The 15,955-nt window shown below is 34.6% G+C and overlaps 1 protein-coding gene across 2 annotated transcripts; it reads left to right on the top strand.

The window, feature by feature from the left end:
- The first annotated feature begins 760 nt into the window (after positions 1 to 760).
- Positions 761 to 15,699, top strand: LOC140323766 (sodium-coupled monocarboxylate transporter 1). Of its 2 annotated transcripts, none has more exons than XM_072401104.1 (15): positions 761 to 1,449; positions 1,769 to 1,834; positions 4,126 to 4,177; positions 5,420 to 5,487; positions 6,375 to 6,529; positions 6,663 to 6,803; positions 7,675 to 7,804; positions 7,955 to 8,043; positions 8,508 to 8,620; positions 10,036 to 10,103; positions 10,578 to 10,664; positions 11,188 to 11,390; positions 12,864 to 12,967; positions 13,270 to 13,364; positions 14,552 to 15,699. In XM_072401104.1, the coding sequence occupies exons 1-15, from the start codon at positions 1,099 to 1,101 to the stop codon at positions 14,690 to 14,692; spliced, it is 1,863 nt and encodes a 620-aa protein (XP_072257205.1). In that variant the 5' UTR covers positions 761 to 1,098; the 3' UTR covers positions 14,693 to 15,699. The 2 variants fall into 2 exon arrangements, with proteins under 2 accessions (XP_072257205.1, XP_072257203.1); XM_072401102.1 differs by having other exon boundaries at positions 763 to 1,449; positions 14,549 to 15,699.
- The last annotated feature ends 256 nt before the right edge of the window (positions 15,700 to 15,955 follow it).

The following is a 15,955-nucleotide window of genomic DNA, read 5'->3' as shown; positions in this document are numbered from 1 at the left end:
GTCCCTCTTTGTTCTTTATTTATTGCAAACTAAATTTATTTTCAACAATAGCTTTGAAAAGGAAAACATTCCTAAATGGATTTTGCTGATTTAGAACACCTACTATACACAGAACTAGCTGGTTACACTAGCAGGCAATCAGATCCATAATGAAAATGAATCTACGACTACTATCCTAACAGTTAATAATAAAGATGTTGTGGTCAATAATGCTCATTATTTAATGTAAGAAAGTAGTTATTCAGCCTTATAAATTGTTATGTCTATGAAGAAGACAAATTTTAGCTGAAAAATTGCTCTTGCAGAAAAAGGTCATATTTTTATTGGGTATATGTAAAACATTTTATTTCCTAAAATCTGATCTTTATCTGATGGCTGTAGCCTTGTTTCAACTAGGCAATGAGATGAGTGCTCAAGAATATTACCTGGATAATTGACCTGTATACTTACAATAAGTGAATTTCATAATCCTATAACAAATTTATTTTGCAGTTGCATCCAAATGCCAATCACCATCAATCTTCTCATCCTTTGTCATTTTTGCATGTTTGCTAGATTCTTGTGTATTTGTACGTAAAAGTAAATTAACACCATGGTGAAATCTACAGATTGCAAACAATGGATGTGACATGTCTTATCAGGGCTGGGAGGTTCTAAGAGATCTCACCTGCTGAGTTCAGTTTTTATAATAACCCTGTAAAAGGCTCAGTTGATTCCTCCTCCCTGTCTCTTTCCATTCTGTCCCACTGAAGTTTTCCACTTTTTTCTGGTCATTCTGCCACCTTCTTTCTGTCACTGATTTCCAGCTAGCAGTCTGTTCTTACTGTATCACTCTTCTCTACCCCACACTGCATTCTGCAATCTGTAATAATAACTCCTTTATCCTGGAGTGCAGCCACTTGCAAAGCCTGTACCTTGTCATTTTCATTCTAGGTTACTCAGTGTCCTATCTATCTCATTTGCATGTGTAACTGTCCTCAGGAGTCCACCTCCAGCCTGAGATCACTGCTCTGGATTTATACCTGCTGCTCCGACTCACCTTTATTAGCTAGCTGTCTCCCCTGGTAGAGGTTCACACATAGCTAGAGCTCTCTTAGCATGGGCACCCCTGGGGACATTGGCTCCTTTACAGTCTGGGACTATGTGGTGTTCGCCTTTATGCTGCTCATCTCTGCTGTCATTGGCATCTACTATGCATTTGCAGGTGGTGGACAGAAGACATCCAAAGATTTCTTGATGGGTGGCAGGAGCATGACTGCTGTCCCAGTGGCTTTATCACTTACAGCAAGCTTCATGTCTGCAGTGACGGTGTTGGGTACCCCTGCAGAAGTCTACCGGTTTGGTTCCATGTTCAGCATATTCGCCATTACTTATACTATCACGGTGCTCATCTCATCAGAAGTCTTTCTGCCGGTTTTCTACAGATTGGGCATCACCAGCACCTATGAGGTACAGTAAAAACAGACGCAATGCTAATTTGTGAAAATTAGGGAAATGCCTTGATACCAAATAACACCATCTAGTATTTACATGAGCTGCATATAGCTGGAAAATTAGCTATATTTAACAAACTGGGTAATTTTTTCTCCAACAACGTTTATCTTACTCGATAAAGCAAATAACCTAACACATTTAAATGTTATTTTTATTTGATCCTATAGTTCTTTTAATTTGTATTGAAATAGTATTATAGTATAGTTTTTTTTCCACATCCTCTTTTATAGACCTTGTAAATTTAATATTATAATCTCTTTTAATATATTACCAGTACCTAGAACTTCGTTTCAACAAACTGGTCCGACTTATTGGAACAATCCTTTTTATAATTCAAACAGTAAGTAAAACAATGATTTTCATTATCATCATCTAGCGCTTTGTTCTTTGGAAATTACATAATATATATTCAAAGTACTGTATTTATTTGAGAAACTGATAGCTCATACATAGAATGTAGTTAATGACAATATAATGATGGATGTAATATAATAAAATATATACTGTATTTTTTATTTTCATTTTGGTCTTCGTAGGTGAACATAGGTAGCAATGGTTATTGCATTTTTCAAAGGTACAGATCTTCCTTATTGGTACATGTGTAGATGCATATATTTTTATTTAGGAAGTACGCACCTTTGCATCTGTTTATACAGGATTAACAAAACTTTTACCCAGTATTTTTACTTTTTCTATGATAATCCAACTAGAAACAAAAAAAGACTAACTTTCCCAATGCAACAGAATTACTATTTTTACCCTTGCCATAAACTATTTATGTATTATTGCACTATTGCATTAATTGCAAATTGTACCAGAGGTTTTTTTTGCCTTCTTCTGGTTATTATATTTGGGATATGTTTATTTCCCTAGTGGTTGAACTTGATTGACATGTCTTTTTTCAAGCTGACCTATTATGTAACTATGTATATAGTAATTCCATTAATAACAGTGGATTTGTGTACAGTTGCTATCTGTGCCATGAGTCATGGGATCATTTATTTGTGTGATAAGCACTTGTAAATGGCTAGCAATCAAATTATATTTATTTAGGACTCAGAAGGGCTAAGTCTTTACCAATACAAGGAACTCTAAATAAGGACCTTTAGCTCCTTGCTGTCTAGTTCTCCACACTTCAGTGGTTTTATTGCAGTTCTAACAATCAGTTAATTGTTTATACTGTTTTATTAGGTAATCATGAATGGGCTTGTTCACATCAGACACGTGATTTATGGTGCATTAAAGTGTATGTGAAGCCTAACAACTAACTTCTGTTATATGCTTCCTGTCTGTTAAATATACTATAAAAAGTGGTTTCTTATATCTGTTTCATAAGTGCAAAAAGAAAAAAATAGCTGTTGATCCTGAATTGAAATCCATTTGTTGGATTGCTAGAGGTTTATTGAGCATTTTGTGCTTCTCAGGTCAATTTAAGCTGGCTATTTGTGAAGATGACATTCTTCTCAATATCCAGCAATGTCCCTTCCCACTGACCTATTATTACATAATAATGTACTGTGAGCTTTGGATTTAGTAGCTAAAGGAGGGGTTCTCTGAAGACCTGAAAGTTTTTTCAAGGGTTTGCCTATGGTAAGAAGGTTGAGAAACTCTGCCCTATCTTCTTGTGGTGAGCAAACATTGCTGCACTGAAATCTCAAAGAATGTTAGAAGTTCTGCTTAGTTCTACTTACTAATAATTATAGATTCCCTCCCTTCTATAATCTGGAGATAGGGAGAAGAAGAGGCAATCAGAAGTTTTGTAGGATGATAACACTGTTCCTACATAGATACTGAATGGGGAGTGGGTATTGTTATCCTAAGATAGAATAATGTGAAACTTGCAGGATCACCAGACCAGGTGACAATAAACAGGGCCACCACATTTACACTAGTAAGCTTTAATATATTACATCTTTATTTTTAAATTTAGATGCACTTGAATGTTTCTTTTGATTCAGCGACAGATTGCACTATTATTGCATTGTATGTATGTAACAAAACAAAACTTTTAAGCAGTGATTGAAAATACTGGATTTTCTTATGTCCATTTATTTGGTTTGTGCTAAAAAAAGAAAGAAAAGAAAAACAGCTAAATACATAGAAATGCATCTAGTGAAAGTAAAAAGGAATGGTTATGATGATGACCTATGGGTCATCCTTACCTATGGGTCATCCATACAAAACATACATATTCTGTACTAATCAGCAATTTCCATTTCACTTACTCGTTTGAGCATGGACATCATGCACACTCACACCTTAAAGTTAATCACTGATTTTCAAACTTGCTAAGCGCTGTCCCTAGCAGAAAGAATTAGCTGATTTAAAAAGATATCAATCTTGCCTGTATGTACACTAGAAACAAGTAAAAGTGTGGAGTTTGACTGCCTTTCAGCTAACTAAATTGAGATAAGTGCAGCAGTCATTATAAGCTCTTTCAGGCAGGGTCTTCCCTTCCTGTGCCATTGTTTGTATCTTTCTGTCATTTGCAACTCCTATTTAATGTACAGTGCTGTGTAATTTGTTGGCGTTTTATACTGCTAATGATAATATTATTGGTCAATGTAGCAATTATCATATTCTACATTTTTAAGGTTAATCTACATTTTTGTTTTATCTTCCTTCTTGTAGGTTCTTTATACAGGAATTGTCATTTATGCTCCAGCTTTGGCATTAAATCAAGGTAAGATATGTAATACAAAAAAGTAATTAGAGTACAAAGTTTTCATATTTATGACCTGAATTTGATGATATATGTACCCAACCTTTTAACTTTGTGTGACTTTATAGTGTTTGCTAAGCACTAAATAGTTTAGATGATAAATGATGATATGTACTGTGTGGGACGATTACAGTTGAAATCACATAATATACTTCAGGTAAAGACATGTTATCTATTGTAACGACAAGGATACGGAAGCTACTTCCAAAAATAAATTTTACCTTACTCTACCCTGTAATTCAAAAAATAAATGGTACTATTATCATAATGTTACCAAAATGGTTTTATTATGACCCTATTTGGGTTTTTCTTTATGTTTCCCTATGTTCATTATTTAGGGATAGGCATTAAAGCCACAACATACTCATGTATTCATTTTATTTACTGTGAATTTCAAGAGGAAACACTTTTTTTTATTTTGTGGATTAGCTGTAATGTAGTTTTTATGGTTTAGAGAATACATTCATACTAGTCATTAGGCATGTATTGGTCTATTGGTCAACAATACCATCAGGTTAGAGTGCCTAGAGGAATAGTTCAATATTGAAAACATTTTCTAACTAATAGCAAATGATTTATAAGAAATCCATTCCAAGTTTGCCAGATCACCGGGTTTCTCTCATGATAACTTCTCCGGTCTTGGAGCGATTTATCGGGCTCATTGTCATTAACCCAAAAGTTATGAGAAATTCAATATTTTACAATTGTTTCTTTAAAAGGAATATAGAAAGACTTTGTTCTAATGGGCATTGAGGTTGCAGTGCTGTTTCCCCATGCCAGTGAACCACTAACTCGGGGAGGTGCTACAAGTGGCTTCCATGGATTGCAGCCACATAAAGAATGAACTGGGTGAAAGTGAGCAGTACAATACCACTCACTGCCACCCACTGTCAAATTTGCAGACACTGATTCTTTAACAAAAAGCCTGGGGTGCAAGTGGCTGACACTGAGAGTTATTGGGGATCATTTGATTCAAAGGCAGCTCTGAACCCAGCCAAAATCTTCAAAAGTAACCATCGTCCAAATAACATTCTAAGAGGGGAAATTTCCTAACTTCTTCCTTTTTACTGTTGGGTCTCTTGGACAGAAATTCAAGGTAAATCAGCTGTACATACATTTTACACTTATGTGTTAATAAACCTTTGATAACCTAAAAAATGCACTTTATATTTTAATCTATGTAATTATTATGCTTTTTTATAGTCACTGGATTTGATTTGTGGGGTGCTGTTGTGGCCACTGGAGTGGTCTGCACTTTCTACTGCACTATGGTTAGTAATGATTTTATTTGTTTGTTCATGTTTGAAACTTTAGCACCTATTGAATACTTTACCAATAATTACATTTATCCCTCCTTTCGTTTTTACAGTTCTCTGATGTACTTATTTGACTTTTTGGGTTGTGTTTGTATAACAGGGAATTTTACATTCCCTTTCACATTCCCTTATTGGAATCCATTACTACCATTGAAACACATGAACCTGGAAGATGAGGGAATGTTTGAGAGAGTATTGTTTTTTTATAAATAGAGCCAAAATATTGAATGCTAGGACCACACCCATAACACTGAATTCACTATAGATAGATACTATATAGATATAGAAACTATAGACACATCACTACACACACTAACATATCTGTTACTCTGAACTCTGAACTCTTTTACTTCATAAAAACACAAGATAATGTTTATTATCCTGGTAATCACATGGTCAGAAGCCATTTAATAAGGCTCCTGACCAATGACAGCTGGATCCTGAATGCCTAGTACACATCATAGAGCATGCACTTGAAATTAAAATGATATTAAAACTAAAAGTAGGTCAGAAATAAAAGAGTTCTGACCTACTGGTAATGTATTTAAGCAGTGGTCTGAAAGCAGGTAAATAACAGTCATGCATTTCAATTTTTTTGGAGCAAGTTGCAAGAGTTTGTTTCTGTATCATAATTGGATGTGAGTGGTGCATGATGGGTAATGTAGTTTGTCAGAAGAGTCCAGTATCATTACCCATTGTCTTTTACTCAAAATGTCCACACTATTACAATATTTGGTGGACAGGTATATTAAATAAATGCTGACAAAAAAAGTTTAAAGTTTAAAATACTTCCGACAGCATTTTAGAACTTGATCTTCATTTGTATATGTTTTCTATTATAGGGTGGCCTTAAAGCAGTTGTTTGGACAGATGTGTTCCAGGTTGGCATCATGGTTGCTGGATTTTCATCTGTCATCATTCGAGCCGTGGTAGTACAGGGTGGAATTGGCCCTATTCTAAATGACTCATATTATGGAGACAGGCTGAATTTTTGGGAGTAAGCACAGATATTGACAAGCAAATTTCTCAAACTGCTTTTATTAACAAAATATTAATTTAAATAATTTATTGCTTACTGAGAAAATTATTATTTTTCCATATTTTTACTATTTATTCCACAATTATTTTAGTTTTAACCCAAATCCACTACAAAGACACTCCTTTTGGACCATTGTTGTTGGAGGAACATTTACTTGGACGGGAATCTATGGTGTCAACCAGTCACAAGTGCAAAGATATATCGCTTGCAAAACCAGATTTCAGGCCAAAATGTAAGTTTGCTATCATGGTATGAAATATTTCATGAAAAGTCAGATCATTTGAAAGTTTTTTAGTGCATGCAAGAGGTTTCAGGTCAGTTTGTACAGGGTCCCAATGTATCTAAAGACCATTTTTGTAATTTAGTTTTTGAGTGGTGAGAGCTTAGAACCTCTTCCAGGTTTTCATTGTTTCTGTGTTCCTTCTGGAGAGATTTTCCCTCTCTGACTGCAAAGTATTCCAATGGTGACAGCTGTTTAAGAAAGTTTTTATATCAGTTTAGAGAGATTTCCAATTATTTTGGAAAGTAAAAAAATAACTTATTTTTTAAGGTAATATCTGCGTATAATATTTTTTTATTTTCAAAATTTTTATGAGAACGAAGAAATTTTATGTAGAAAAGAATCACAGAACACATAACAGAATATCCACAAATAAATAACAAAGTGCAATGTTACTCAGCATAATCGCAAGTCAACTATAATAAGACATGTACCTAAAAACAGTGCAAAAGAGTATATACTTGTAAACCCAGTTAGTAGGCACTTGGGAAACTTTAGCATAACCTAGCATATTCTGTTACTATGTGCACATAAAAATAAGAAGAAAAAGAGAAAAAAGAAAGAGAAGGAGGGATGGGGACTAAAAGGGATGAAGTGTGTATAGTATTTTGACCAAAGATAATTTAGTAATCTCTTCTTATGATGCTATACTGTATTATCATCTAGCACCTTGTTCTATCGTTTGTAACATTTATAGTTCAAGAGTGATTTGGAGCACATATGCGTTGTATAAAAATACACTGTATCACCACATCAAGTCAAATAATAATTATTATGCATTAAAGGTCCCTAATATGCACTAAAGATTTTTGTGTACTTGCAGGTCCTTGTATGTGAATCTGCTAGGACTTTGGGCTATCCTTTCCTGTGCAGTACTAAGTGGACTGGCCATGTATTCTATATATAAGGATTGTGATCCATGGTCTGCCAAGTATGTGTCTGCTCCAGATCAGGTAAATAGTCAGCCTAATTATACAGTGCATTGATAAATTCTCATTTCCTAACTGTAATTGTCTCTCACCCTCTGTTTAAACTGAGAGTTATAAACCATATACACTTTTAGTTGTGATGACCTTTTGCGTTGGTTTATGTTTTTTTCTCAGCTAATGCCTTACCTTGCCCTTGACATTTTGCGAGACTATCCAGGACTTCCAGGATTGTTTGTGGCTTGTGCATATAGTGGAACGTTAAGGTAAAATTATTTCCATGTAATCACCACCATGTATGTATATAATATATTATAGTATATAAGCATACTGTATACATAGGTACTGATCCACATAAACAAGGGTATCATTACAGTAATGACTAACTGTACTCTAGGATGACTTTTTAATGTTTGGTTTCTGTTCAAGCTGCATCATCAAAATATAGCTTTGACTGATGAAAGCTGACATCTGATTGTCCTTGAGTTTATGTCTGCACATTACTTACTGAATATCACACAATAAATTTAAACTACCAATATTAATGGACAGACTATTCAGTTGAAATAAACTCTTCCCATTATAATATATATATAAATGTAAAATATTTTATTAATGTTATGAATGATGGAAAACAAAGTATTATTACACAGTATTTATATTGTATAGTATTGTTTGGAGAAGCTAAAATGCAAGAGATAATCATAGTTATATTGAATGTGTCTTTCAGTACTGTATCATCCAGTATCAATGCATTGGCTGCAGTTACAGTTGAAGACCTTGTAAAACCTTTTTTCAAATCTCTCAGTGAAACCAAGCTGTCATGGATTTCTAAAGGAACAAGTATGATAAAATTAAACTATAAAAGTCTTGAATATTCTCACTAAAAATAATAAACTGTGAAAACAATAGAAAATCTAAAAAATCTTTTCATAGTTGCATGCTGAAACATCTGAACAACATTGTGGAAAACAAGAGATAATTGTCACCTACTGTATTGTAAACTAACACTAATGCTGGTTATACACTGGTCCATATTTCTAATAGATTAAAAGTTAGATTTAATATAAACATCAAATATTTAAAAAAACAGGGGTTTCCCAGTTGGTGTTTGATCGATAGCTTGATACTTCCATTTCTTTCTCCTCAGACCACCAATAATGTAACTCAGGGGGATTAGCTCTCCCAGCAATTGCTTAGTGAAGGGGGAGGAACAGCATTGATTGGTCAAAGAATAGGGTTGATTGATAGGTGTACATTGGTAATCAGGTAAACAAACTGGTAGATATCAATCAATACCTGGTCATTCACCTGTCGACCAGTGTATGACCAGCAATTGGACTATTTATTTATTTTACACTTAAATTAGATAAATGTCTCTCTGTCAATTAAGTAATATGTGTAAAACTGAAGTTCATTCTGGTATAAAGCTTAATTTGCTTTTTCTGCCCCCCTCCAATCCATATAAATACAGTTTTACATTAAAGCTTTCTGTTTTCATAACATACTTTAATTTACACCTGGTGGCATTATTACTAGAGCTCAAGTCAGTTCTGTACAGGGTCGTACTATTAGGGCTACATACACACGTCAGATGGTAATCGTCCTATAATCGGGGCTCATCGATCGATCGTAATGAAAATGAAGAGGAGTGAGGGCAGTGGGGTGTAGGTACAGCACATGTTCATAAATTTTGCAGTCGTTTGTCATTGGAAAGGATTGTGAAAGATCCTTTCCAATGACAATTATTGCAAGTGTGTATGTAGCAAGAGACAGATCATGAATGGTGGGAGGGTCCTGAAGAATACTGGATATAGCTTTCTGAAAACAAAACAGCTAAAGATCCCTCACCTCGTATTTCAAGCAGTGGACTGACTCTTGGGAGGAGTTATACAAAATATCTTGATGGATGGGTGGCTTTATAGAGGTGTAAGCATTCCTGGGCCAAATGTATTTGCATGCACACCACCCTAGGTAATGCACACTTGTGAAACTGAGCCTCCATGATTGAAATAAATGAATCCAATGAATTTGTGGGTTGGATAGGGACAGTAAGGTTGGCAACAAAAAGGCTAGATATGGTCTCCAGCTAGGAAATTCTAATCTTTATAAGGCACATATGGAACATATGAAAAGCTTGAGTGTGTAGTGAAATCAAAGTTCAGATAAAAAACCTGTACAACTTTGCAAGATGAAAGTCAAGTCATTAAAATAATTCACCTTTATCTAATCTCTTTATTCTTCTGCGTGTCCTCTAGGTCTCCTGTATGGTGCAATATGTATTGCAATGGCAGGCTTGGCATCTCTAATGGGTGGCCTACTACAGGTAGTAAATTAGAACTTACAGATTATTTCACAAAACCACCCTGACCTTATTATATTACATAAAATAATATAATGTATGTATGTAAGTCTTCATACTAGTAGAACATTTGAAAAACTATAAAATGATATTTCATTTTTTTAGTAAATAATAAAGAAAATACCCCTAATATCCAGGTGGGTGGAGGAAGACCTAGGTCTCACTGCCCTTATACCCCTCACCACCACACCCAGTAACTGTGATGACAACACATTGTTCAGGGGCCTTGCAATTAACTTAAAAACATGAACTGTATTTTCACAGGATATTACTTTTATTATTCTAATTGGAGCTTTTAAAAAAAACCTTTAAGTAAATATATGTAGAACAGTCATGTTTACTGCAAATATTTGGCTGAATTCAGGCACAGTAATGGTTTGTATTATGAAGATAAATAGTAATTCTTCAATTCCATTAATTTCTTTTTTATGTTTATAGGCTGCTCTTTCCATCTTTGGTATGGTTGGAGGACCTCTTTTAGGTCTGTTTTCTCTTGGAATCATCTTTCCCTTTGCTAACTCTGTGGTATGTACAACTCAGTAGTTATAAAGCAGTCTTTGTTTGTCCATATTGTATTGATTAAGTCAAATACATTTTTTTATTTCCACCGAGATAAGGCAGAATTGGGGATATCATCCGTGTTCAAAAAGTAAAGATTTGCATGCTTTCCCAATCTGAGTGTTCAGGGTTTCAGAATGACCTTGTGAACACCATATTGATATTATGGTACTTCATATGGCTAAGTAGATGCTAATTTTAGGCAATTGGAGTGTACATCTGCTGCGTAGTTGTTATTGATTTACATATACATCTATTTTTATACACATCTAGAGATTGACCCTGGGCCATTATTTTTTATCTGAAAGGGCAAAACTAACACAATAGGGAAAAAGTATTTTTTTTTCAAAAATGACTGGACGTAAAAAGAAATTTGCACATGGTGATACAAAAAGCAAGAAAAAAATTCTGAATCTTCAAAACTTCACTTACACAAACAGATGTGTTTTTTTCTGAAGTTTCACAGTAAATTCTTTCCTATGTATTTCAGGGTGCATTGACTGGTCTCTTAGCTGGTTTTGCAGTTTCATTATGGGTAGGTATTGGATCTCAGATCTACCCTCCTCTACCCATAAGAAGTTTGCCTAAAGTCCTGTCAACAGTGGGCTGCAACTTCAGCACTGTAGATATGAATTTGACCACAGCACTTCCCACAATGGCTGGTGTAACTTCTGAAGTTCAAATTGGGGAAAGGTATGTGATATTTCTGTTACTGCACCTTTAAAAAATGATCTGACTGCAACTGCATTCCATGAAAGGTGTCATGCCTATGACATGACATAAGAAATGTGGTATCAGAGGGATGCACTGTATATTATATATTGATATAATCTGTCAAATGGGCTTGATTAAAACATTTTTTTTAAATCTGTCACACAAATGTGAAATGTAAATGTGGTTTGAACCATTCTAAAAAATCGCAGTTGGGGAAAATAAAAAAAGGCAATATATTTAAGAATATTTATTAGTGATATAATAATTAATATAACATTAATAGTTTTGCTTACTAATTGTAATACATTCACACAACAGCCATTAGGGCAGACCTTTGAAATAACTCTCATTTTTTTACACTTACCTATAAATTCCCACTTTCACATTTGTTCTAAATGGTAAAATAAAAGCTTGTAGTCCAAAAGGCACCAAAGGAAGAACCAGTGCACTGAGTAATGTAAGTCCTGGTGAGACACACCTGTCTTTTCCTTAGCACTACATTGTGGGGACACTTGTAAAGATGAGCCCAGGACAAAGGGACAGAAAACCTAGGGGGAGGGCAGACATGACTGGGGGCTCAGGGGACCTGAAGTAAGCAGTGTATTAGGTTATTTTAAAGAGAAGCAAAAGAAAATGAGGTCAGAAGGAGGGATCGAAGAGGATTTGAGGAACTGAAGTGAGGGCATGGAGAAGAGAGTTGGAGGATTTGGTATGGGGGAAGGGGGGGGGGGTAGAACGCTTGGGACTTTGGACCAGCAAGCCTCCCTCGTACCCTGTGTTTTGCCATATTATTTTGGATTTGGGGGGACTGTTGGGGTCCTCGAGGGCAGTAGGTAGTGGTGTAGTCATACATTGATGGGGAGGCCAATTGTTGGTGTCTCCTAATTTGTAAAAGGTAACAGTATCCCTTGATTGTTAGGTTATGGAGGGGTTGCACAAAGGGGCTATTGTTCCTGAGGCAGTGATGTGCAGCTAAGAGCAAAAAGAGAAACCTATTGGCAGATCCTTAGGTGCTTAAAGAGACATGGTTAAATGCCTTTGCAACCCTAATATTTGTAATGTGGAGGCCCATGTCACTGGTTAAGTTTTAAGAGGGTTGGTTGTAAAAGGTATTTAAGGTTGTTATGTACAAGTTATGTTATGTCATGATGCTGTGATATTGTAAAAGTTTGTTATTTTGGTGGGGCTTGGGCCAGGGTGAGTAATGGGTGGTGGTGCTTGAACAGCTGCAGAAGTATAAGAGTATAGGTATTTTAGAGTATTTTTAGGCTAAATCTAAGCTAATGAAGAGCAAATAATTTTGTAAGCTTTTAAAGTTAGAAATATAGTTTATCCACAGTAAATCTTTGTCAGCTAAGAAGTCTTTACTATTGTTTATACTTATGTGTACATTTATTGTGGCAGTAAAGAAACAATTCTCATGCTTTTTATGTTTTTTTTTCTTTTCTCTAGACCTGAACTGGCTGACAACTGGTACTCATTGTCTTATCTATACTTTAGTACCATTGGAACAATTATTGCTGTTGTTGTGGGAATAATAGTCAGTTTACTTTCAGGTAAAGTGTTTGTTACTGTACGGTACTAACACTGTTACTAAAAATAATTTCTATTTGATTGGTAATTTCACATTTTTACTATGCAAAAATGCAATTTACAATGGCAAAACAATTTGATTGCAAATTCAGTTTGTGATAGGTTGTGATCAGAGCAGCACAATTATTTTTTTAAACAAAATAGTAGCAAGCCCATAAATCACCTCTTAACTGATCTGACCACAAAAATGTGAATTGCATGCAATTTATATCTTACTTCTAATCCTAATAGTTTTACACATACATCTCACATTATTTCCTTGCAGGTGGATTAAAACAAAATGTAAATCGAGAATATCTACTGACAGCTGAAGACTTCTCCTATCTCAAGGTTTTGATTCCTTCTTCTTGGGGGACAGAAGTAAGTATGATACCACATTATTTGTTTTATGGTTTATTATGTTAGCCTTGGTCCGTGCTGGATCACATCCATGTGTATAAAGGATTTACACTGCACTGGTGGGTGCAGAGCAGAAAGCAAGGGTGCCTAGGGACAAGGGTGGAAGGCCCCCAAATTTCATAGGATGCATTGAGCCCTTGATTGATATTTTTAGCTATTCTTTCTAAATTTCCCTTTATTGAGTGCCTACTATTTGGCCTTATATTTTCAGATACTTATAAAGAATGTCATGGTGATTGTTCATTGTGCAGAGTATTAAAGAATTTTTTTTACCCTGTAATTGACATATCAGTCTGAAGAATTTGTTATCATGTATCATCAAATATCCATTTAACCAAGTATTGTGGGTTTTTAAATTTTTGTACAAATACTATCCACAAATCAGAATATTCAGTTTTAAATTAAAGACTATAAAATATGTGGACCTTTTCAGAAAAACAGTATAGAAATTCCTATTACTGAACTCTCCTTTGAGATGGTATTTCCGTGGGTGTCGTACAGATGCTATGACTTCAATGTTTTTTGAGTCTGACTCAAAAGCAAATATACAAATAAGAATCTTTTTTGACACTTATGCTGTTTCTGATTAAATGACATCTGATATATGAAAAATAAAAGCCAGACATAGCAAGACTACTAGTGTTTTCAAAAGTGGACCAGCAATGCCAGTCCCATACTTTTCAAATGGCGGAATGCTTTTAACCATCAATTGAGACCACCGTTGGAGTGTTTATACTAATGTCAGGTAACAAAGTTGTGTGTTGTGTAGTGTTAAGGAGAAGAGAAGACAACTGGTGTCATCAGAATGAACTTAGGAAGTAATGTCAGATGGCAACTTATATAGGCATAGGGTGTGCGCCAGATCTGTGCTTGGCTTTAAATACTCAACTAGCTGTATATGAATTTTTACTTTTGGTTTTCAATACACCTAAAATATACCTATATGATAAACCTACACATAATAATTATTGGGAAAAAATACAACATATATAAAGATATTTACCCAGCATAATCATGATGACTTCCCTTCAATCAGTAAACATTTCATAGTTTTATCCAATAAAATTGCAACATAAAATAATCTTAAAAAAAATTTGCTTAATGATTTATAACTTGCAAATGCTCCTTCTATAAATACCTTTCAGAAGAAAGAACAAGTTGAAGTACTTAATTGGAAACATCAAGATACTGATCTCCATGAGGATAAAGGAACTGACAACCCTGCCTTCAATCATATGGAAATGTATAACACAGAGAAAAATGAGAAGATGAATGGTTTTAATCCATGATATTTCCCCAAACCGTGCATTACAATGTATGAACAAAAGAATAAAATTATTTTTATGGAGCAGCAAATGATGTTGAAGTACATACTGAATATTCAGATGTATTGTTACATTTGCTCCAGAAGAATATTTCTGTATATATGAAATTTATGGAATTTTGTTTTTGTATAGAAAATGTTGAGATGCAGCAGTGCTGCCATAACTGCAAATATACTGACTCAGGGAAATCATTTATAAAAGGATTGGATTTTTGTTGTACATTTGAGAAATTGTAGCCTAACTAGGTAACTTTGTATTTGTTATGTATTTTATCTCTTTTCATTTTTTATAAATAAAACATTAGTGTACATTGTTTTGCTTTTGTATTACAGAATGTACATGTAATAATAGCTTTGTGATGGGTAAAATGTGGCAATTATTGTTAAATTTCATCTAAAAAAATGCTAGTTGCTCATCTGTCATGCTAATCCTCTAACCTTCTGACTCATTGTTCTAGAAGAATATTCTGATCAAATGTCCATTCTTTTTTTGTTGTTATTTGGAAAACACTGAAGCCAGACAGGCAGGTAAATAACTTTTATTACCAATAAATAAGCATTGAGACAGCACAAAGTTTTCTCTCGTGACAGGTGGTTTTCCTGGTTATGCTATTGAAATAATAATACTATACTCATACAGATCTGTCTTCTTTGTACTTCTTGACTATCTGTGGTGCTCCCCAGGCAACACAAAACAAGCATATTGGTGGCAAGTTATATAAATCAGTTCTGAGAATGCTGTGCAAAAAAGAAAATTCTACTTTGTATACTTTGATTTCCTAACTTATGTATGTCGAGTAAACCTGTAAGAGTAGAAATATGGGGAAGCTTTTACTGATTTAGATGCAGACATTAGAACAAATTTCACAAGTGTACAACCATACACTGCGGTACCATGTATACAGAATATTTTTGGTATTTTTGGTATCCTGCCCTTATTTTGTATAATAAAATAGACTATGGGAAAAACAATGGTGTTGTACAGTTTAATCTGTGTGAACTTTTTACTTCCTTAGAAATATGCTTAAAAAATTATCTTCAGTAAAATCCACATGTCAGAAAAATTCAGTAGATCCATATAGATCCAAATCAGCCATACCCACATTAACTTACCCCACTGAACCTTCCTACAAATTAGTGATGCTATCCACCACGTTATTTACCAACTGGGATGCTCAAAAGGAGGTTAACCTGCATTCCTGTACTCCACCTGCCAGCACGTTGCCGA

This window comes from Pyxicephalus adspersus, chromosome 2 (genome assembly GCF_032062135.1).
Source record: "Pyxicephalus adspersus chromosome 2, UCB_Pads_2.0, whole genome shotgun sequence".
NCBI lineage: Eukaryota > Metazoa > Chordata > Amphibia > Anura > Pyxicephalidae > Pyxicephalus > Pyxicephalus adspersus.
The sequence above is the reverse complement of the archived record's forward strand: the minus strand, read 5'-3'. Positions and strand labels throughout refer to the sequence as shown.